General features: G+C 49.9%; 8 protein-coding genes across 8 annotated transcripts; 3 read left to right on the top strand and 5 right to left on the bottom strand.

Moving 5' to 3' along the window:
- Window positions 1-793: 793 nt before the first annotated feature.
- F9C07_1935 (pH response protein PalF) lies at window positions 794-3,108 on the top strand (the record flags this gene model as incomplete). The annotated part of the gene is made up of 2 exons (XM_041290339.1): window positions 794-1,261; window positions 1,321-3,108. The coding sequence occupies 2 exons, from the start codon at window positions 794-796 to the stop codon at window positions 3,106-3,108; spliced, it is 2,256 nt and encodes a 751-aa protein (XP_041143615.1).
- A 1,872-nt stretch (window positions 3,109-4,980) lies between these two features.
- On the bottom strand, window positions 4,981-5,411 carry F9C07_1936 (uncharacterized protein; the record flags this gene model as incomplete). Its single annotated transcript, XM_071508507.1, has 2 exons — window positions 4,981-5,238; window positions 5,316-5,411. 2 exons carry the CDS (start codon window positions 5,409-5,411, stop codon window positions 4,981-4,983), a joined length of 354 nt encoding a protein of 117 aa, XP_071364064.1.
- Window positions 5,412-10,213: 4,802 nt separating this feature from the next.
- F9C07_1937 (uncharacterized protein) lies at window positions 10,214-10,443 on the bottom strand (the record flags this gene model as incomplete). The annotated part of the gene is made up of 2 exons (XM_071508510.1): window positions 10,214-10,321; window positions 10,390-10,443. 2 exons carry the CDS (start codon window positions 10,441-10,443, stop codon window positions 10,214-10,216), a joined length of 162 nt encoding a protein of 53 aa, XP_071364063.1.
- Window positions 10,444-11,709: 1,266 nt separating this feature from the next.
- F9C07_1938 (putative secretory component protein shr3) lies at window positions 11,710-12,441 on the top strand (the record flags this gene model as incomplete). Its single annotated transcript, XM_041290338.1, has 2 exons — window positions 11,710-11,755; window positions 11,837-12,441. 2 exons carry the CDS (start codon window positions 11,710-11,712, stop codon window positions 12,439-12,441), a joined length of 651 nt encoding a protein of 216 aa, XP_041143614.1.
- Window positions 12,442-12,582: 141 nt separating this feature from the next.
- On the bottom strand, window positions 12,583-13,840 carry F9C07_1939 (uncharacterized protein; the record flags this gene model as incomplete). Its single annotated transcript, XM_071508512.1, has 2 exons — window positions 12,583-13,032; window positions 13,093-13,840. 2 exons carry the CDS (start codon window positions 13,838-13,840, stop codon window positions 12,716-12,718), a joined length of 1,065 nt encoding a protein of 354 aa, XP_071364062.1. The 3' UTR covers window positions 12,583-12,715.
- Window positions 13,841-17,142: 3,302 nt separating this feature from the next.
- On the bottom strand, window positions 17,143-17,652 carry F9C07_1940 (uncharacterized protein; the record flags this gene model as incomplete). Its single annotated transcript, XM_071508513.1, has 2 exons — window positions 17,143-17,504; window positions 17,622-17,652. 2 exons carry the CDS (start codon window positions 17,650-17,652, stop codon window positions 17,143-17,145), a joined length of 393 nt encoding a protein of 130 aa, XP_071364061.1.
- Window positions 17,653-18,165: 513 nt separating this feature from the next.
- On the bottom strand, window positions 18,166-18,840 carry F9C07_1941 (uncharacterized protein; the record flags this gene model as incomplete). Its single annotated transcript, XM_041285002.1, has 1 exon — window positions 18,166-18,840. One exon carries the CDS (start codon window positions 18,838-18,840, stop codon window positions 18,166-18,168), a length of 675 nt encoding a protein of 224 aa, XP_041143612.1.
- A 3,143-nt stretch (window positions 18,841-21,983) lies between these two features.
- Window positions 21,984-22,760, top strand: F9C07_1942 (putative rhamnogalacturonan acetylesterase precursor; the record flags this gene model as incomplete). Its single annotated transcript, XM_041285008.1, has 1 exon — window positions 21,984-22,760. The coding sequence occupies one exon, from the start codon at window positions 21,984-21,986 to the stop codon at window positions 22,758-22,760; it is 777 nt and encodes a 258-aa protein (XP_041143611.1).
- Between the last annotated feature and the right edge of the window lie 426 nt (window positions 22,761-23,186).

Raw genomic sequence — 23,186 nt, 5'->3', positions numbered from 1 at the left:
TGCGATCCCGCATTGAATCCTCGTCTCCTCAAAACGCTTGTCTGTCTTTCTCTCGCTCTCTCCCTCACTTCCGGCAATCTGTACTTCCGGGGCTGAGGGCGATACTTGACCCTCTTGCCAGTTCTCTCTCAATGATGCGGACCTGTCATCTCCTCTCGTGACTCTCCTGCGCCTCTTCCCCCCCTCCTCTCTCTCTCGGTCCCTTCGCCGTCACCCCCTCCATCCGACTCGCCGTTTGTACATAGGATCCCTTTTCCGACCTTCCCCTATCGCGTGTGCAATTCCAGATTGGAGGGACAAGCGAGGGACAACGGAAAAAGGAAGCTTTGGACCAAGAAAAAACAAGCATTATTCGGTCGCGTGTTTGTTTCCCCCGGTCGGCATTTGCGCCCGACGCTGACATTGGGTCTGGTGGGATTGCTTGCCCGAAACTCCCGACTGGCAGATTGACTGATCGAGTGATCGATCGGGTTCCATTTGGTTGTTAATATCGATCAGTCATTGATTCATTTGCACGGCCTTATCTGGCTGCACCGGAGAATTTGGAACGGTCCTTCAGCCATACCAGGCTCACCATTTATCCCCCTTGCTTGTCCGCTTATCCGACTTCGTTGTCTCTGGTTGGTCGTTCGATACTGTGGATATTGAAGTTGACTCTGTTCTTGCATAACTCCCCTCCCTTACCCTCCCTTCCTTTGTCGCCCCTCTTTCCTCCTTCCTGTTTCTCTCTTTCTCTTACCAACTAGCACCTCCACTCCTCGTGTATGGACTGAGGGAGGTGTGACTGTGGGTCATGTCCGTCAACTCTCCCCCCGCTCAATCCTCCTCGTCGCCGCTCGGTCGGAATCGCAGCTCTCTCTTACACAAGTTTCGCTCGTCACTCGGTCAGCGCAATCGCAGTCTTACTGATTTCTACATCGAACCCGACGACCCTTGGCGTTCATATTTTCCGGGGGATGTGATCAAGGGGACCGTCGTCCTTACCGTCGCTCGTCCCGTTCGCATTACACATCTCGTGGTTTGTTTACATGGTTATGTCAAGGTGTTTAAGAATACGGTTCCGTCTGGGGAGACGGCCCCAGATGTGGGATTTCTCGGGCCTGGGCGCGGGCGCCGAGGGGCGGAATACTTGGGCAATGGGCTGGCCACTCTGTTCGAGGACGAGGTCGTCCTTTGTGGAGAGGGCCGCCTTAAGGAGGGCATCTACAAGTTTCGCTTTGAGATGGTCTTTCCGCCATATGCCCTCCCCAGTAGCATCAGTGTGCGTATCCACTGTGGCTCACGCAGGTTCCCCCATTCGCTAACGGTTGCGGCGTCTAGTTCGAACGAGGCACCATTACGTATATGCTTACGTCCACCCTAACAAAGCCGACGACCATCAACCCAACCGTTTCCTGCCGCCGACGCGTGAACCTCATGGAGAATATTGATATCGCCCCCTTTCCTGCCCCGAAAGCCCGTGTCGTGACACTAGAGCCGGTCTCGAAACGCACGCGATCGAAGGCCAAAACGAAGTCGACGAGCTCGGATGCGGCACCGGATTCGACGTCGGTGGATGTCTCGGTCAGTGGCGCGGCGGGCTCGGATCATCGTCCTCCGTTAAGTCCCGCTCCCAGTAACGTCAGCTCGTCGAGTCGGATGAGCAACAGCAGTCAAAGCTTCCAAATCGCAAGTGACCCGAGCTCGTCGGCCGGCACAGGACTGCGAAATAGTGAAGCGCGCAGTCTCACACCCTCCTTAGGAGATAAGACCATCACGGCTAAAACGGAGGTTCTGCGCGCGGGCGTACTACCCGGAGATACATTACCTATCAAAGTCACCATCAATCATTGCAAACAGGTGCGCAGCGCGCATGGGATTATTATCACACTCTATCGTCAAGGGCGGATTGACCTTCACCCGTCGATTCCTATTGGGTCCTCCGCGAATGGGAAGAAACCCGTTTATGAAGACATCTATCCGCGATCCCGAACGGGATTGGGCGGTCTGACGATCGGCACCAGCCGGACCAGCAGCGTCTTCCGGAAGGACTTGGCGCAGACGTTCGCGCCGTTGGTGGTCGATCCCACCACATTAACGGCGATCGTGAAGACGTCCATCCGCATCCCCGAAGATACCTTCCCCACTATTACGCGTACTCCGGGGAGTATGATTAATTTTCGCTACTATGTCGAGGTCGTTGTCGATCTTCGCGGCAAGCTCACCTCGCCCGAGCGGTTCTTGCCGCGGTTCAACTTGGTCACCTCAGGCAGTAATTATTCTCCCAGCGGAATGGTCCTGAATCCAACCGATGCCAACAGCAACGCCATCACGGCGAACTGGGCGGGGAATATTTTAGACACCGATCAGATCCGGCGGGAGAAAGGTGTCGTCGCTGTCGCCTTCGAGGTGGTGATCGGGACAAGAGATTCCCATCGCCGGAAAAACCAACCGCGGCGCACCTCCTCGGCTGCGGCGAGTTCGGATCTGCAGTCCTCTGGCGGACATGCTCAGGGAGATGGCGAACCTTGGCCGGTAGATCAGCACTCCGTGCCCAATGGAGAATCCGAACATCCGTCGCCGGAAGACTATGGGCCGCAGGAGCTGTTCTGGCCGGAGTATGGGGAGGAGTCCCAGCCACAGTACCAATCATTGGGCGAGATTGTATCGACACCTCAATCGGAAGAGCCGACCGACGAAAAGGCGCGTATGCGGCATGCCGAGCAGATGCTACTGCCCAGTCAACCGCCGAATGAGGTGGAAGCCGGACCGTCGACCGATGTTCCCACGGCTCCGGTGCTTCCTGAAGATGATCACATCAACGGCTACCATCATTTGCCCTCACCGACCGAGAATACAGTGCCACAAGCGTTGACTTCGGCCGAATCGGTCCAAACCGTCGTGCCAGGCAGCAGTTCTATGAGCCAGCGTTCCGTTCCAGGCGACGACAAACAAGAGCTAGAGCGACAACGGTTACTGATGGAGGCGAGTGCGCCCGATGAAAATGGACCTTCCCATAACAGTATTGCTGATGGACCGAGCGCTCCCGTCTTCCATGACGAAGGGGATCACCAGCTGGTTGGTGGCAATGCGCACGGGGACGAGTCATTGCCGCGCTACCAACGGTAGCCCGACAAGACGGGATAGTGATACACTTTGATTTTCTTTATGAGATTTCTTTGCATTTACGGTTGGGTTTACCCGGAGATACCACCATGTTGGCATGATTTTGAAGTATATTTCTCCTATACTATATTTCTTATTGTTTGAGAACAGGGCTTCCCCAGAGGAAGTAGATATCGGCGTTAGGTTTGGCATAGCGGCAGGCTATCTGCTCTGAAGTGCATACATCGTATAGCATACATCTTCACTGTCTCTATCCTGTATGGGTAGCTTTTTCACAAAAGATAGTTCGACTTCACGCTTCACTTATATAATTCATGACGAATATCCTAGGTGAAGAACCTGAATTAATGGAATACTTTGTCCATACAATCTGTCCTTGTAAAATCTACTCCCACTCCTCATACCACATCATCTACCCAAGTTGGACATTGTTCATAGGACCTTTACATCAACATCGCTACCATAGCCATACGTACTAAGCCCTACACTTAGCTCTGAACTCCAATCAATAAACGTCCCCATGATAACCCACATGAGAGGTTAACACCCTCATACGAATCGAACATACCTTAAGAGCACCTAATCCTCCTTCACGAAGGAAAGAAAGGGACGTTCCTTACAACCCTAACCCAAGCATCAGACAACACACCGATCTCATTTTTCCCATGGCTCTGGACATATACGGTTCGTGGAGACATTCGACCAAAGTAAAGACCATAGGTAAGTCTACCAGGCGAGCTTCAGTCAGCAGTGTTAGACCCTGACTCACTGAGAACGAGGGCCACCGACCTTATTAAGATGCCATCCTACAAGTGCTACCTTGTTCCACAGATATGCTGTGAATGCTCTCTTCTCTGGATATTCTAGCAGTGCCCCATGGTTTGAGTAATTGGGTAAGTGTTTGACTCCTGATTCAAGGATGGAGGTTAACATTGATAGAGGGAGCAGTTGAACAACTGGAACATTTCAAAAATGTCATCTAGCCAATGAACTACTGAGAAGACACTCTGTCGCGGGTGCATAAATCTATTACGAGCAGAATCAATGGCAAAAAACAACACCCATTAAGCCAGACAAGACACCGTGGCAAAGTACAGTATGAGTGGTAATCTCAGCTTCTATCGCCGTGAGGGGCCCGAATTGACGGCATTGTTTCCTTTGATAATGGTTGGCAACCGTAAAGGTCTGCGTGGTGCTACAAGCACCTTATACGAGGCCAAACGTGCCCGGCTGGCAGAAGCCGTGAGTTCTCCATTTTTAATAGCTTCAGCTGTCTGGAAACCTGGGTGCACTTTCGGTGCGGTTCGAGCAGAGCGCTGACTCGCGTTTTTAGCGTCTTTGTCTCCTCTGCCAGAGAGGTCGGTTGAGAAGTCCTCATATTCCTTTCTTTGGGTGGGGCAGTATGGAGAGCGGGACATAGGGGCCCATCAAGGAGCGTGCAGTGGTCTTCTATCTGGTAGAAGCCAGGGGGTCAACTTCGAGAGACATCACCAGTAGTAAAGCATCCTGTCACGACCGACCTATGATGATAGGCAAGCAGGCAGCAGCAAGAATTATTCCAGGATCCAGGAATAACAGCACCTGCAACAGCAGGGGCAGCAGGGCCACCGGCAGTAGGGACTCCAGTGACTCAGTGAAGACCTTATCCCTGGCCCTTGCAACCATTTCCTCACGTATAATGAATGGCGAAAAGATAGTCAAGCTGTTGAGGCTTGGAACCGGGAAGGAGATCCAGTCAGCAATATACGCTAACCGCATACTGGTAACCTGGCTAGACACATACCCGGTTGCTTCGTCTGCAGTGGGTTCTCCATCGAGTCCTGGCCCTTGGTGGCGCCGCCGGCGCTACCGACGAAGAACTTGAGAACACGAAACCTAGAAAGCATCTAGGGTTTGGTCTGCTTGGGCAGTTTCGCGGGGCATCTCAACCATGGTTAATAGATTCATAGTGACATATCGCGGACAGCATGAAAACACATCTGTTACATGGCCAGCACCGGGGCGCGAATGAATTCCGCCGCCACAAATACCGTCGTCGTAGACATCGAGCATCGAGACCAGAGAGTCCCCGATGGCCTCAGCCAATCCGTCGTCTGCGAATATAGAACTGCTAGGCAGGATGTTTGGACTACCCTGCAAAGAGATTAATTGTCCCTGTGGAGTCGGACTGTGAGGGCGTCGTTGCGCATTTAGATAAGAATACTACACACGTGGTCGAATCCTTGAGCCTGAGGCTCGATCCTGTCTTGACTTTTTCTGAATCTGGGAATCCTCGATTGAGGACTTGTTTCGAGAGCTTTCAACATGGGCCTTGACACTTGTTCTGGTCTCGAGGAGATTGTCCAAGGACTTTGGAGACATGAGATGTTGGGGTTGTTGTTAAGCCCAGTGGGTTGAGGAATACTATCTGCTAAAATGGTCCATCAAGAAAGAGATCCAGTGGGCAAAAGATCCCTTGACCTTGAGTTATGATTCGACGGCCGTGTTAGAAGTTGGCCGGTCTATATCAGCGCCGCTACTGGCAATCGATGCGAGAGGCTAGATTGAGTCACCAGGGACAACAGTCAAAGTATACATTACCATTAATATCAGCCGGGGACACAAGCCGATTATTGAGGTCTGGAAGCTTGGTAGAAGGCGTTATGCTTCTATCCTTATAATTGATGTGTGGAGCTGCCCATAACTCGTTGTCAAAGCACGATGGGGTGGTATATGGCAACCTTGAGTTGTCCCATGTATCACTCCCTCGGTCATCTCCGAAAGACATTGGGAATACCTGAGCGGAACGCGGCCAAGTACCAGACTGGGTACCTGTGCTACGCCTAACGCTGGGAAGATGAGGTGGAAGCACTGAGGTCAGGATACAGGATGATACGTGCAGGCATGGGCGACGAATTAGAGTATGCTTTGTCTTCAAAGTACTTATTATCGGGGACGCCGCCTAGGGTCGCCATACCCCACGCGATGCCTCAAGGGTAAGGAGGCAGAGAAAGAAGGACTGCGTCAATTGAAAAACACCGGTCGACAAGTTCACGGATCTCAAATCGATTGTAAGTATTTCTCCGGGCCACCTTTATCAGCGAATACAATGCTTTTATAAACCTGGTGCAGAGGCTAGATCACTCGCATACTGTCAGCTTCTCCTGAATTGTAAACGCTGGTCTAATGTCTGTCAGAAGCCTAAAACATACGCTGTCAATTTGGACGGAAACAACAGGGCCTTATAGGATTAATCGGGGATTACGTTTATCTACCAATGCTTTGTCTTCGAAGGACCTATTACCCCTTCGTTGCATAGCTTTACCCCAGGCATGTACCCTTAATACAACAGATCAGGTTGATTGTTGGTTCGAGTCAGATCCCCTCCTTCAACCAGCCATGACAAGTATTCCTAAGGCGAGATGGCAGAAACCAGAAACCCTTGCCACTCGTCGAGTGACAATACAGCAGGAATAGAGAAGGTTCGATGTCTACTAAAAGAACACCAACAAAACCTGCCCAACGCCATCAGTGACCAGAAGGCAGCTATGAATAACTGGAAAATTGAAATGCGGAAATTCTGCAGACAAACGTGGAGACAGATCTGCAGCGTGGATGAAGCATCCTGATGATAAGATACTTTTCAGGGAGTCGGGAGCCAGACAACAATTTCTACAAATTATCGTCGAAATTAGGTTGTCGGAAAGCTATTAGAACCTAGTCCACGACGCTTTACAATAGCTACTACAGTCTAATAGTCGGGCCAAGCGTGATCATCGCTAGAATAGAGGAGGACAAGCAGCAGCGTGACATCTATTGCGAGTTGTAGCCCAAAGCAAAGATGTTATCAACATAGTACCTCGAACTTGTTCAAACAACAACGCGAGCTTAGCAGGACTAGCATGCAGCATGTTCAAGTTGTGGTGACCTTGCCACTAAATATTAAGGGGGATGATTCGGCCGGATTTCAGTTCTGAAATCGTTATCTTCGGCGAAACTAGTGTCTTCCGTGACCCGGAAATCTTCCACATCCTGGATCAATTGAAGCCCGATACCCACGCGCTCTTTGTGGGTGATTATAAGCAGTTGTCGCTTCTGTCTTCTCTGTCAGGGGGTTCCATGCTCTGGAACAGTTGTCCATGCGACAGGCGAGTCTTGTGCGACTCCCAGATCCAAAAATCAGAGATACCTCCGGCAATCGCTCATTCAAACCGCTCGAGATTACTGAGGTCGTGCGCAGATTTCTCCCCGACCTAATCGCTGAGTTATGGTCGTGAGGTTGACTACACGTCACTATCATTAGAAGCAGAAAGAATGCCACATCTTTTACACCCGAGAAGAGCACACACTTGGTTGCCATCATCGCAGTTCAGCCGAAGCATCAAAGGCCGCAAAAATTTCAACGGCACACAATAGAAGAATTCTTATTTCCATTTGCATGTGATGAGCTCGAACAAGCCCCTCAACAGACGTATCTTCCATTATCCTGGGTTCAGAAAGAGACAGGTATTAATATGAGGATGAGGGTTCGTGGTGTGTCTTGAATCCAGTATGGCGACTTCTCCAACTAAGTATCAGCAGCACCTAACCAAATCTGATCCCTTAGTTGCGAAGTACTATAAATACCTGCATGGCGATTCAGAAGGTGACTGTGCGGTGCTTGATAGTAAAAGGCTCCCAAGAATATTGGAGACTCAAAAATATACGGGTTGTGCCTAGAGATATCCCTCTCCGGTGATATCTAAATAGGCTCAAGAGCAATCTGTTGAAGCAGCCTCCTTCGAGGGCATCTTGTACTGTGAATATTCCGTCATGGATCTGACAAATGTAGTACTGAGGTTGGACTCAACTTTTTGTATAGAAGACTTACGCCGAGTACCACAAAACAGGTCCTAAGCAACTCTCTTTAACAGTTAACTGCTCAAAGGGCCAGCTAGAAACATAGTGGGACTTTGGATATCCTGCGCTAGGGTCCTGGTGCACCTACGAAAAAGTGAAAAGCAGGCGAAGCCGCATATGCCTTGACGATAGACGCAACATCTCCATCACCACGAGATTCTAACACTTCTAATATGCGGTCATTATGAGTAAAGCTTATCTGGGGTTTACCTCAGAGGCAGACAGACAGAAGACGAAGAATATACTCTACAAATGGAGAGACTTGAATTATCACTTCAAAGCTTAGTCGTACCACTTGTTACATATTTCCTCCCTGGCAGCTGGTTGATCCAACCTAGTGTCAACTACAAGACGCACCTCAATTTGACTGGTCTAGCAGTATTCGCACCAGATGAAAAGAACAAGACCATTGTTAATGAGCAACATATATGAAAGTTATAGGTAGTGCTCCGTGCTACCCATTATAACTGATCTTGACAGCTTTGGCATAAGCTCATCGGCCAAATAGCGAAATACATGCAGGATAACAACGTCATATACGGATTGATGTCAACCTACAATGAGACCATCTTTCTTCGGCAGGTGTCCGATCCATTGGCTGGCAACTCGAGTATAGCCCATTTGTACCGTACGGCTCTGCTTACAGCTCAGGTGTGTCCGCGACTATACAACAGTTAAATGATATTGAAAAGATCCATGACTGTGATGATGCAACGAGTCACGAGGACATCATATACACTTGGACTTCATTTAGTCTATCTACAATTAAGCGAAAATATACGACTATTTCATTTCTAACCAGGAGATGCACTTCTTGGCCCAGGATGACGATTGGGAACTTTATTGGCAAAGACCCTAATGAGTGGACATCCGTGCGACTCTTCATACCTTTAGCCTGATGCTTGATCTTTCTAATATTGTGAGAGACGTAGAGTCTCTATCTACCCGCGAGCGGCGATGGGTATAGATACCGGTTGTGCGGATTACCACTTATAGTGGCTTTATCCCAATGCCCTACCTTAGGGTATGGGTACAGTGAACTAAGTACCCGCCACCATCGAGCAAAATGAGGGAAACAAGTAAGATATCATACTACTCTCTCGCCTCTCGGATAAAGTTGCCAAGGACACTTTAAAACAGTAACTCGTGTCAAAGGCGTCGCGTGGTTCGAATCACAGCTCTCGTGTCTGCAGAAGTATGTGAGAGACTTTGCAGACGCTCTCCTGATTATCCAGGGATGTCCGAGCACAAGGAGGACTCTCGCGCTCATTGGATTGGCGTCAATCTGCCGATCACTGGATATCCATGTGGTGATTCATATACATCAAGTCCATCTTTACGAGGTGTGAAGTAAATCTATGGGACCTGGGGTATCTGTGACGATTCAACTGGGAAGGGAGAAGCGCAAGTCTTTAACATCACCGCCAGTTCACGAACACCCTTTCGCTGTCAATCTCTCGGCAGGACGACAATACTAATATCTCTAAGGATATTACTAATTCCCAGATTATCCTCCATCTATTCAATTATCCATCGATCACTTAAGGGTGACGACAGCAACTTTGACTCTCCAAGCTGCCCAGCGCAGCAACGATCATCTGCTAGAAAAGGAAAAGAGTGTTAAGGATTTACATATCACATTCAAGACGGAAGAATACATAATCCAAATCTACGCAAATATACCCATATACCGGGGTGGGACGTTAGTGATAACTCAACTAACGATATGGCTACATTGCAAAGAACGAACCATATATCTAGTTAAAGGAAATCCTATGCAAAGCCGCAAATTTCATACATATCCTAACGAGAGATTCCACACACACTTCAGCAGGAAGGCTCCGGGCCATTAGGAACTGGAAACTATACATTACATTATATCTGCATGAGATACTCCTGGGAAGCCGATGCACCAATCGCTATCCCGGGAAAAAGCTGGCGGTTTTCCATGCCCCAACGCTTACAAAGAAAGAAGTCTTAAGTCTAACAAAGTAGGTGACTACGGCAGACAACGAAGCATATATCGAGGCCTTACCTAAGTGGTGGGTAATAGCCGAAGATTTTGGACCTCTACAGGTTCCAGTTAACGCCGAATGTTCTTATCCGAGAAGGATGGATCCGATTTGCGGTTAATACTTATATTGCTAAGTACCAAGGGCTTATTTCCAAACTCCAACAGGACATATGTGCGGTACTTAACAAGAAGGCTCAGGAGAAACATAGAGCTAAATTAGATATCGAAGTACGTCAGACGAAGAAACCACGCGTCACTCAGGACCTCGATACCGACGTTGATATTTTTGAGCTGTTCGAGGAATAGACAGACGGTACACCCTTGCTACCTAACAGTCGAGTACCATATTACTTGAGAAGAAATTCTTTCTCTTGACAAGGGAGTTAGCTCACATGCTCACTAAAATACAACATAGAGGACTCCCTCGACCAGGGGGTTATTGCCATGGTAGCAATCCCAAGTGAGTTAACCATACAACAACATGGAAATGCGTGATTCTCGACGAATCGATGAATCAAAAAATCGTTCATGTGGCAGAGGCAGAGGAAGATATCAGGTTAAAAAGTGAGTTTCACTAGCAGTCGAAGCATAAAGAGTCCGATTTCCAACAAATCATGTCATGTCACCTTGGTGAGCAGTCTATGACTTCATTTAATGGGACTGGACGTATTGGAATGTTGATTGGGATTTTGCTCATGTCTTGGTAGGCTTGCAATTCTAGCTCGAATGATAGAGTTCCTCTAGTTGAAAGGTGATTTGGCAGAGTTCTCTATAGGTTTGAAGGGCGAAGCCCGAGAGTATAAAATCAAGATAATCGACAAGACGTGGAACAAGCTGGACAAGGGGCTTATTCCCGGCTCGCCACTCAGGTACAGAGATCTGGATGGAAGAAGACTGCAATTTCGAACATCTTTTCGCCCAGCAGCCAGGTACCTTTATTTCCACTATTGCCTACAGGTGCTACGGCTGGCATGGCGGTTCAACTAGGATAAGACTGCGGGCGGTATCTATAGATTCTAGTTCTAACTGCTTTGCATACTGGCCTGGTTGTTTCTGCAGAATACATTCTTGTTGGTTGGTTACTTAGGGAGCAAACTGATACATGATATCTGGATAATCTATTCTTGTTTTAGCTACAGAGACGATGTTACTACATTAAACCTCATAATGGAGACTCACAATGAAGGTTAATTATCATCATATATAAATCATTCATTGATCCACGACAGTACCAAGCCCTAATTAGTCCTACAAAGTAAGAAATAAAGAGTAACCAACCATAAAGAACAACCCCCGTCCCACAAGCTCAACATTCTAATCGCAATGTAACCCCAAACCACAGTTCCCGAACCCCATATATAAACCTCGGTCCATCCAAACCTCCCCTCCCCTCAAATAAAAAGACATAAAAGTATAAAAACCACATCAATCACCTGACAAAATACAAATCGCAATCTCCAATCCTTCACCTAATCTACGAATCAATCTTCTTATCAAATCAGTCGCAATAGCCATTGATAACCGATAAGCCGGGGCGTTGGTTGGGGATCCATTTAATCTTCTTGGCAAATGCAACCGCATCAAATAATAAATTAGCGACCACCTCTTCTTTCCGCCTCGTATACGAAGCCCAATCTCACCTCCCTTCATATCCCTACCTTTCCACCAGAAACCAAAAAAAGGGAGAAAAAGAAGAAAAAGAAAGAGGCAAAATGGCCTTCCGCAACGGGTCCTTCGCGACCTTTCTCATCGTCTGCCGTATGTTCTTCCGAATAACCTCATAACCAAAATCCCCATAACCACACTTTAAAGAACCACCAACTAACAAAAGAGAAACAGCAACGGCCTTCTTCCTGGGAATCATCTTCTCCCTCCTCCCCTACGACTACCCAATTCTCTGGTCCAACCACCCCACCCCACCCACCCACTACGACTACTTCGAAGCCCACCTCCGCTTCCTGCACGCCTCGCCCCCCCTAATCCCCCGCATCCTCCACATCGTCATCTTCCTCGGCCTCCTCGGCCTAATCCTCAAGCTCTACAAGCCCTCCGAATCAAACATGCTCTTCGACGGCGCGTCGCTGGTTCTCTACATGTGCGGAATCACCGTCTACATTGCCAATATCGTTAAGGGGTTGAGGTTGGTCAGCGCGGGCAAGTATGGGGAGGATTTGGCTACGAGTGAAGAGGATAAGGGGCAGATTTTGGGACGGGAGGATTCGTTGAAGGTGCTTGCGGCTAGCAATACTATTCTTGCGTTGGTTTTGATTGGGGTTTTGGTTTTGCAGGCGGGGCAGTGGTATGCGGAGCGGAAGGATGCGCAGGAGGTGGAGGATATGGATGGGAAGAAGGGGGGTTCTTCTTCTTCTTCTTCTGCTGGGGTGGAGGCTGAGGGTGTTAGTTCGGGGGTTAAGGGGAAGGGCGGGGCTAAGAAGAGGAATTGAGGTGTGTTGGGTTGGATTTTTATGGGTGAGGTGTGGTATGGAGGGTGGATGGTTGAGTTGGGGCGTGTGTGAGTGGTGATGTTCTTTTACACTATTGTTTATTTGTGGAGGTAGGGCTGGCATATCTGCCTTGATATTGGTCATGTAAAAGTACTCGCATAGTAGTATATCCTCCACTACTATCTGTCTATGTACACATACTGTCTCGTTTCACGATCGTCACGCTGTAGGGGAATCATAAGAGAATGAAAGAGCCAACGAAATCATAATCGCACTACATCACCCGCTCCGGCGCAAACGAAAACGGACTCCGCGGCAGATCCGGCGATCGCGGACTCAGCGCCTTGGCGAACAGGTCCTCGCCCGAGTCGGCGCTGGACGTGCGCGCGATCGTGCCCAACGACGCGAACCCGTTGTTGTTCTCGTCGCGGTTCTGCTGCGCTTGGATCGACTCGGGCGGGTAATGCGCCACCGTCCGGACCGGTTCTGGCGCCTCGGCCTTGGGCGTCGGCTGCTGGACGGTATGGAAAGAGGTGAAGGACGACACCGCGACGTCGGGGGACTGGGGGGAGAGTAGATGATGCGTGGCCGCTGCCGTCCCTGGCGGTGTTAGTAAAGTATCCTCATGCATGGAAAGGGGTGGCAACCCACCATCCGACTTGGGAGACAGCTCGCGCTGGCCCGTCTGTAACCGCAGTCCCTTCAGCTTTTCTCCTAGTTTGCCTCCGGTACTGGGCGAGACGGGCGTAGTCGGGCCCATGGGATAGCGCGGGTCAGGATTACTCTGGATGGAGTTTCTCTGTGAGTCTGCATTCGATCCGACTCCAAAATTCGTCTCGATCCATTCCTTCTCCTGCAGCGCCATGTGTAAGGCAATGCCCTCCGCGTTGGTGAGACATTCCTCCCGAATCTCCTTGTCCAGTGACTGCAGCCGTTTCTTTGCCCAGATCGTGTGCAGAACACCCTTCTTGCCGGCGGACCGCCCGTCCGCACCCAATTCTGGCGGGAAGATGGCCGGTAGGGGGTTCAGTTGCAGGGAGTGCTTCTTGGCAGCCGACTCCGAGGTCGGGGGTTCATACGATAAGGTGACGACGGGCGGGATGGTCACATGCGGTGGGAGGAGGAAGTATACGCGGCGGGTGTGGTCGTTGGTTCGTTCGTCGGCCGGCAGCACAGCCTGCTTGCCTTCCCAGGAGACATGCCAGGCGCCGCCGGCGGAGGATCGGGTCAAGTCATCGTCTTCCCATTCAATCATCAAGATCTTCGTTCCCTCATTGGCCTTTCCGGCTTCGAACTCAAACCGAGCTAACGCGGTGATGGAGAGACTGCCCGTCGGGACGCGGGGCGTCTCGAGGGCGGCAAACTCGCTGTCGGGGGTGAAAGGCGGCGCTTGAGACATGGCGAAATAGGAGAGATACCACAGGGGACAGGTAAAAGAAAAGCAAAAAAAGGGAAGTGGTTTCCGAATCAGGAATAACACGAACTGGATTGCAGGACGACGCTCAGACTGGCTAACAGCCGGGCTGCGAAGATGGACGATACATCTGAAGAGGTGGTGGTTTGGAGAAACGATCAATGGGCGGGAAACGCTGGTGGATCACGGGATAAAGGTCGGCTTTTAGCGCCACAGTAATTTTTCCCTTGCAGTGGAAAAGGTCTTATTGTTGGTGCTATTATTCGTCCTTCCAGGGAGGAATGGAGGAGAAAACCTCGTCTTGGTTTGAGGGGCTGACGATCGTGGGTTCTAATTATAGTTTTATAGTCTCTTGGCACGGCGGCAGGTCGACATCATTGTTTGTTTGTGGTTTGTGGTCCGTCTCTACGTCCTGTATATACGCTTTTATATACGGGAGTATCCCGTGTACAATCTTCAGTATAAGTATACTACTCACCATGATCTGTCCCTGTTTGAGACCAGGAAATAAACACAAATCATCTCTGTCGGAGTAGAAACATGTAATGTAGTGGCCCATCTATTCGTCTCATGTCAGCAATGTCCGCATCATAGATCACGAGGCGATGAACGCACCACATCCACTTCCGCCTGTATCCGTCCCGCTCATCACCCCCGCGGCTTGAAACCTGCCGTTGGAAAACAAGATAGAGGAATCTCACCCCTAGATATCCGCTTCCTGTGACATTCTACCAGGAAACCCGTTCGATCGAATTCGTCACGGTAAATACTAAAAACCCATCTACAGGTACGATACCGTATCGTACAAGAGACTAGACCCTTCATTCACGATGATCAAACGCGGAGACCAAGAAGCATATCAGACGAGGTGAGCGGCAATCAGTGGTGATAATGCGACCATAGTCCCGGCCAAGAATGTGATGCCATAAAGAGTCAACCCCGTCCTGCAGGGGAAGTGCTTAATTTAGCATAAACCGGGGCCATCCACGCCAGATCAGTCTCGGTATCTGATGAAGAAAGAGCAATAACACGATCTCATTGGTATGCCCACAAGGGCTCGAGGAGAGGGGGAAGAATTCATCTGCAGTGGATGTGGAAATGATGCACCCCTTATCACAGATGCTGGCGTGGTATAGCCGCCGTGTGCTGACTGTGATATCGAGTTGAAGCCCTTGATGAAGACGGTCGATGCGGGAGATCTCCACCAAGGGGGTATTTGGCGTCAACATGAGCTATTCATAGAATTAGCATGCTGACTTAGGGCTTGGAGGAGGAAAAGGATATGCAGGAGAACCGACCATTCCCTGAATTCTGCAACCGTCACCCGGCACTAGTCAAGGAGGGGTCTGGCTATGGATTGCCAGTCAGATGGTCCTTTCCAGGACATTCTTGAAAATATTGACTTTGGTAGGCGGCGAGCAAAGTTTGAAGCTTGCACAAGACTCAATCACCCCCGTTGGCCGTATGATTCCATACGAACAAGCTACTTGCATTTCAACAATCGCAGCTAAATCCTCATCGCCATCAGCACAGGATACATTCATTGTATATAGCAACCACCAAACCCAGATCCAAAAATAGAGACACTTGATATGGGCGTTACCAAAAATATCCACCCTTGTCTACACCCACCACTAAGAATCCCGGTCCTCCAGAAAAAGATGTACCCAAAATAACTTCCTTAGTCTGTGATGAAAATAGAAAGCCTGCAGGGAATACAAACCCTAGTGCTGTAGGCATGTACAGGAGGTGTGCCTACCCCTCCCCCTCTTACGCATGGCCTTCCCCTCCTCCCCTCTGTCCCTCCGTCTTGGACATTTGGTCTGTAACCGTCTCCTTGACCTCCATCACAGTAGAGGGGCATTCACATCTCGGTATTGGCTGACCGGGATGCAGTGACTCCCCGGTCGAAATTCATCACAACGATCCGGGCTAGACAGTAGTGCCGGATTGGCTGCTTATTCCAGTGGATGGAATCCTTCCATGGACGGTGGGCGCGCGACGATCCCTGTTGACCGGTTTCGATAGTTGATATCACGGCGGCAATACAGGGTTAATTGTGTGATGATGCACCTCATTGGTTCCCGTTAACCAACAACAATGAGGAAGTGCGATGTTCTCATACATTCTATTGGTCAGGACACTCCCGAAGGATCCAGCAAGCGGGATCGAAATCGAAAAAGAGAAAAAAGCAAAGAAAGTCAAGGGCATATACCGAGACTACATCCCCAAGATGAAAAATAAAAGACAAAAATAGGAGCGTAGCGCCGAGGGTTCCCACTCATCACATTTCCCACGTCATCCGTCGTCCCCACACATTCTTCTGCCCCGCTGCCAATCATCGGCCGTTGCGCTGCGGACCGTCTGAGGGGAACGACTCCATTCTCCTCCGAAACCAGTCTAGTGCCGGCGCTTAACTGCAGGTGCCATGTCTTTGGTGTCGCCTTGATTGGCTCTGAGCGGACCTTTTTTGGTAGACCTCACAAAGCGCTGGTACTCTGCCAGTTCCTGTGCCTCTTCCCTCCCTCAATGGCTGGAATCGACGGATTGCTGGATGGAGGTGAGAACGATGGGCAAAAAGTCAAAATTGAATGCCGTGTAGCCCCTCCGTCTTTGTTTCTGTCAAATTTGTAATCCCTTGAGTTGGGACTCCGGTACGATAGGCACCGTTAAAGTGAACGTGGAGGCGGTCATGCAGGCTGCCTGCGGCATGATTGCAGCGCAATCTCTACAGTGTAATCGGATGAAACACCTTTGAGAAGTCTTCCATTGACCGGGATCCTGAAGCCACCGTCTTCTAGCCACCCGCCGTAGAATGTAGCCCCCCTACATGTGCATTCTGCAGAGAACATGAAACGTCGAGCGCGTCTTCTCTACCAATCAGGCCCGGTAGAGGATCAGAGACGATCACGCTTGGCTTCGCGGTCGCCGATTGTGGAGAGACTCCAAAGATCGAGTAGGCTGCTGATTTGCAGGGGCGAAACACAATCAGCCACCACTGAGATTAAACTAACAGGCGGTTAGTTCCAGCTTCGCAGCGAGCAAAGTTTACGGGGGAGTGATAGAGTAGACGTCCTGAATCCTTCCACCACGGCTGAGTAGGGCTGGCGCCGTATCGTGTAAATTACACAACAGTAATATTACACCAACGGTATTCCATCAATACGCCATGGACGGACGGTACAGTACCATCGAACTGAACAACGTTCAACTACTGTCGAACCAACATCCACTTCAACCTTCCTGACTTGCTAGCCAGTTTTCATCACTCTCGAATTGGTGTATCGCTAGTCCTCGGTGGGCCTACGCTGTATTGACTCCCCAAGATGCCGGATATCCTTGATCGAGGAAGCCATGGTGCATAGAGTTGGGCAACAACACGGAGAAATCCGTCCATTGAGTCGGGTGGTAGGGTAGGAACACGCTAGGATGCATGTCACCGCGCCTGTTTCGCTGATATCTTCTCCCATTGTTCCTTTTGGCGGTTTCTCAGCACCCCTCAGCCTCAGCCGCATGCCCGTCCGCAAGGGAAGCCCAATCGCCGCCGTTACCAGATCCCCGGGTCTCGCTGGCGTTCTTTGCTCGACCCTACCCAAGGATCCTGCCATCGGACTGGCTGCGGTAAAGCGAAACCAGTGGGAAGAGGTCACTGATTACCTGTGTTAGATTAACACGTGTGACTATCACAGACGAGAATGAGACCGAGCGGGGCATCTGGTAAACCCATACGACATCATAATGGATCCGGTCTGGCGGGTCGACACACCAACTCCAATATATCGGTGTCGGGATGTCATCTTGAGCTCGGGCCTTCAAATTCAATTCACTGGCACAAGTCATCGGGTCAAAGCGGGTTTCGCCCTATGATAGATCGTCGTGTGAATATGGCTGCTCTTAAACATTTAGTGTGAGCTTTTTCCTATGGTCAACATAATCCAAAATACATTGGGATAGTTTCTGCGGAAATTCATGTTTTCCTAGCAGGCCAAGACAGAACAGAGTTTGTAAACACATAAATCATGATAGGAGTTAATCATTAGCATATCATTTACCTTCCTGTAAGGGTAAGTAAGCAAAGGGAACCTGCTGACGAAGAAAACGAAGGCATCGGAGCCACCAAGGCATTATGTCAATTTTCTATGGACATAGTAGAGAAGGACCCCGCAGTGGAAAGATATCAAGGAAAATCAATTTAACCATCGCCTATCCTAAGTAAAAGCATTTCCCTCAACGCCATAACGCCGAAAGCCTGCGCTAGTGCACCTGACCGTTTCCAAAATAAACTTTCATGATACCGGACATTGAAAAGTCTAGGGCTCATTCGAGTCCTCGCGCTTTCTCCGCTTTCCCTTAGGAGGATCATCGAGCTGTGTTCGTTTGAAGGTTATGGTATGAGTGATGACATGCCGTACGCTGAATCTTCCACTGGGAACCGCGCTGTGTGGGCCTTCCCAGTAGCGCAATCTCCAATCCGAAGGAGACGCAGAGTAAGGTGAATAGAGGGTGTTTGCACTTCTGGGGGCCTCAATAATCGGCGAATACTTGGGAGGAGGCGGGATACGTAAAGCCCGCAGGCTCCTTGGGTCTCTTCTGACTGGAGGTGCTGTGTACGGTGTTGGTGGTGGCAGCGAAGCGGCGGCTGACCTGGACGAGTCACCATTGAAGCTGAATGTACCACTGACTGCACTGGTCGGGCGTGATGCGGGCTGGGACGTTGGAGAATTTGATACGGTGGAGTGGCCTTCCCTCAGGGTGTGGATCTTGGAAAAGTCAGGCTCCCCAGTGATAGGGGATAAGATAGGCTGAAACTTCTTGAGGAACTCTGTGTAGGCTGCGGGAGGTGTGATTGGTGTCGAGAGTGGTTCATCCCCTCTACCATTGCCTGCTGAAAGGCTGGAAGATCCTGAGTCCTCTTGAAGCTCTGATGGAAAGACCATAGTCCGAGGGGTTTGCAATGGATGGAGAGTTGGTTTGATAGAAGGCATCTTGGGCGGAAAAGATCGACTGATCAAAATGAATACCGATAAATTCAGACGAGTGAAGGAGTAAGAAAAGAAAGAAGAATAGAATCAAGTAATGGATGACAATGTAGACCACGCGCCTGACCTTTACACGTGCGTGGAAGTAGACAGTATAGTAGGAGTCATGCAATGGATGGAGCAGACCATACAAGTCAGGCCACAGGGCGAGAGAGTTAGACCGTTAGAACAGATGTCGCCAAAGAGAAGATACTAAGGAGACTTCTTTTCTTGACCTCTCGCTGGTCCTCAGTAAAAGAAAGAGAGAAAAGTCAGGGCGCGGAGTGAGATTTATGTTATAAAGTTGAGTTGCAAAGGCAGGCGGGCGCTACAATACAGGTAATAACGTTCACGACGGTATCGATACAATACCGATGAAGGTAATCTTTCAGCGCAAGGGTCAGTGTCACGCCTTAGCCCTGAAAGGGATTAGTGCATCGCCCTCCCTCCGAAGTGCGCGGCTGCAGTCAAGCAACAACAAGAGCAACAGCAGCTGAGCACCTCACGAATCAGAGCATAGACTCACCAAACTGTAGGATTCGTGGCAATTCTTGGCCAGAATCTAGCTATACCGCAGCAAAGGCGCAAAGACAGCGACCGTTGCGGCCAAATCAAAGGCGAATGTACTCCGATTCACGAAGCTCAGTGAGCTTGACAGCTAGAAGAGGGGAACGATGATCCGTGATGTTTGAACCTGAATGTCGTCTTCTGTCTTCCTCTGTCGTCCTCTTTATACCTTGGTCGACTGGAAATTGTGCTTTCTACTCCTCAATCCAACATCTGAATACCCAGCAACCAACAACCTAGAAGAATCCTCTGGCGCCTTTTCTGCATCAAATCCCACATTGAACACGAATCGCCATATGGGAACTACCTTATCACCCCGGGCGACAGTTTAATTATGCTTCCTCAAATCGTCAATTTTGTGGGTAATTGTCCCTTTTGGTTCGCTCAACGTTAACGCGGGCCACAACACTAGGGGGCTAGCGGCGGCTCGCCCTCGAACCGCAACCCTGACAAAATCATCGCTCATGTGGACTCCATCATGATTTACCTTTCCTTCGTTGCATATCTAGTCAAGCTGCCGAACCCTTGATACGCCGTTTATGGTAGCTTTATTGTCCGAAGGAGTGGGCTGGCGGTTACGACCCGTTTAGCGCTTCCATGACTTTTCGACGTTGCACACATGACTACCCCGGAGTATGTTGGAGCTTGTGCCCATCATACACCAACACAAGATATCTTGAAGCTGCAACAGTTCTTCACTGATCTAACGGGAGTAGAGTCTAGTGTCTAGGTCGGCGTCTTGCTACCTTGTCACACCAACTCTTGCAGAAACCTTTTGATTCGACGATACGTGCTCGTTGATCTAAACTTCGTGATCAGACCCACCCATCTCCCTACTCAATTACGGCGGTTATATATTATATTTGGCGCCGTGAATACCAGAATCAGCGAGTTTATCCATGTTTGGTTGACAGGTAACCACCTTCATATGCAAGCTGACCAACCTTACACGGACAGTATCCGTGCTCTCGTCGCGCTTTGCATCGCTGCTGATGCTAGCGCACTCTTCTTTCACTTGTTATTCGGCACGTTGACCTTTTCTAGTCATCTGGAGGACATTTTCCCTGTCGCCTATGCGTGAGACAAGAGGGGAAGGCCGATAGTATGTTGGCTAAACCAGGCCATGTAGTCCAATAGATGGTGACCGTAGACTATTGGACACTACTGCAAAGCCGTTCTAGACGGTAGTACATGCAGCAATTCTTGATGAAGGGAGTTGTGACCTGCTCGTGGCCTATACCCCCAATCAAACGATGCTCTAAATCTGTAGTTGGTTCCTATTGACTTTTCGCCTTGCTCCAACGTTTCCATGAGTTGCTGCTGTATGCCACAGTGAAATCTGTCGAAGGTTGATGCCGTCAGGTGCGGCCAAGCATTGGTAAGGGATTCCCTCTCTTTACCCCGCCCGCGTTCTCCTCCATTCAACCTTACTTTGTTTTGTTCTTTGCCCATCTGTATGACTATATTCAATGATTCATTTTCCACTTCATTCTCTTTTGGGTATTCGAGGAATCCAATCATTCCCTAAGTGGGTTAATTGCAGTAGGCAGTACTCAACAGGCTTGATATCGTGAATGAGCACGCTATGAATGATGCTACAGGTCTCAGGTAACCCCGGGATGTTTGCAGTGTAAGTCATGTAGTGAAGCAATGAGTAGACTATATTATATGCTCTTTTCCTCAAGGTCTCGCATCCCCTCCCAACCCTTCTTTTGAACCTACACAAGAACCCAACTCATGGTAAGAGATATGTGCCTATCTGTCCAGCCACCGTAACTCGAATGGTATCCAAGGTCACCTTAAGGCTGCGATGGACCCTGCGGTTCATTCACAACGATGCTTCCAGGTAGGAGGGAGCAGTCTAGGGATCGTTTGAAGCACAGGAAACGTGCTGGGCTGTCTATCTCTCAGGAGGGGGAAGAGCCAGGAAGTGAGGTATCCCTCCTAAGGTGATGTTTGTGTGGCGTTTTTCTTTAGACACCAAACCCGTGGCGTTGACTCTAAGAAGCAGATTTTCCGCCCAGGTCTAAATCCGCTTCTTCCACCAACAATGCCACCAATTATTACCCCAGAACAGTGCGTAGACCTCGGCCGGAAATTGAGTTAAATTATTCGAACGTGCATCGGATTCCTCAGAGCAAAATGCGGGGAAGGTGCATAACCCCAGCTTGTTCAAAAACACGGAGACTTTCCTCGTGTGGAAAGCTCAGGCCCCTTGACTGGTGGAAAAATGCCTGTTTCAATATCAGATCGCGGAGCTTGACCGGAACAAAAGAATACGAGCCGGTCGAGCGGAACTAATATCTTCTTCAAATCGCAGAATCAGGACTGTCTATGCTGCGTAAGGCATTAGGGCTTTTCACCAGGATCAAATTGTAGACTTATGGGTGATGTATATAAACTAACTCCCGGAATTGATCTTGCCAAGTGAAGCATATTGCCTGCGACCAACAACCAATTCCTATAGCTACAGATTACTTGTTTGCTGAACACCTCAAACCTCTCGGACGCCCCGTGTTTCCGCATTTGTCAACCCCGTCATCATGAGATTCACGCCATCTTCGGCGGCCTTGCTGCTCGGCGCCATTGGAGCTGCCACTGCTCAAACTGTCTACTTCTGTGGTGACAGCACCATGGCCGCGAAGGGCGCCAACGATGGCGACACTGACGGCTGGGGTACCTACATCGGCGATCTCCTGACGGTGCCCGCCGTGAATAAGGCTATTGGCGGCCGCTCAGCCCGGTCTTACACGGATGAAGGTCGATTCCAAGCCGTTGCGGACTTGGTTGTGGACGGTGACATTGTTGTCATCGAGTTTGGACACAACGACGGCGGCTCCCCCGAGTCCAACGACAATGGCCGCTCCGACTGCCCGGGAGCTGGTACTGAGACGTGCATCTCTGATGCAACGGGCGAGACCGTTTACACTTTTGTCTTCTACGTCATCCAAGCAGCCAAGCTCATGCTAAGTAAGGGGGCCACAGTCATCCTAAGCTCTCAGACGCCCAATAACCAGTGGGAGGGTGGCTCTTATGGAGGCTCGCCTAGTCGCTTCGTGGGCTACCAGAAGGTGGCCGCTGACGCCCTTGCCAGCGACGATGTCACCTTTGTCGACCACTTCCAGGCAGTCAGCAACATGTACCTGCAGCTCGGCTCCGATGCTGTCAACGCCCTATATCCCAACGACCACACCCACACGAGCCCCGAGGGCGCCAAGCTTAGCGCCCAGGCTTTTGCGCAGGCTATTTATCAGGCAATGAACGGCACGACTTCTTTGCAGGGGTATATCGCGGAACCTGTGACCATTGTTTACGAGTAGTCTATATAGGGAGCATATGGAAAATGCTCTGTCGGCCTAGGGCATGCCGAGAGCTGAGTGTCAGCCAGATCTGCGAAGTGCTTGCTAGGAAGCCCCAAGTCTCCCGCTGTCAAGAATCATCCCAAAGCCAACACCAGTTATTTGACGTGTTAGCGTCTGTCCATATTTACCAAATGAAAACTATTGGACATTGTCACTACTCCCGAATAGGCCATTTAACTTAGGCAACGAGCAGTCGAGCCATTTTGGGAGCCCACCACCCCATGTTGTCTCAGAGTGAGGAGTGTATTTATCTCAGAGGGCCTCGACAAAAGCATGCACAGAGTTATCAAGTAATCCTGTAACTATGTCCAAAACACACCATTCGGGCGGACCTTGTTAGTCCTGACTCCCAGATTGCAAATGCCTTTTCATGTACCTGCGGGG

Source organism: Aspergillus flavus, chromosome 2, assembly GCF_009017415.1.
Source record: "Aspergillus flavus chromosome 2, complete sequence".
Classification (NCBI taxonomy): Eukaryota; Fungi; Ascomycota; class Eurotiomycetes; order Eurotiales; family Aspergillaceae; genus Aspergillus; species Aspergillus flavus.
Note: the sequence above shows the minus strand (reverse complement) of the source record. Positions and strands in the feature narration are given on the sequence as shown.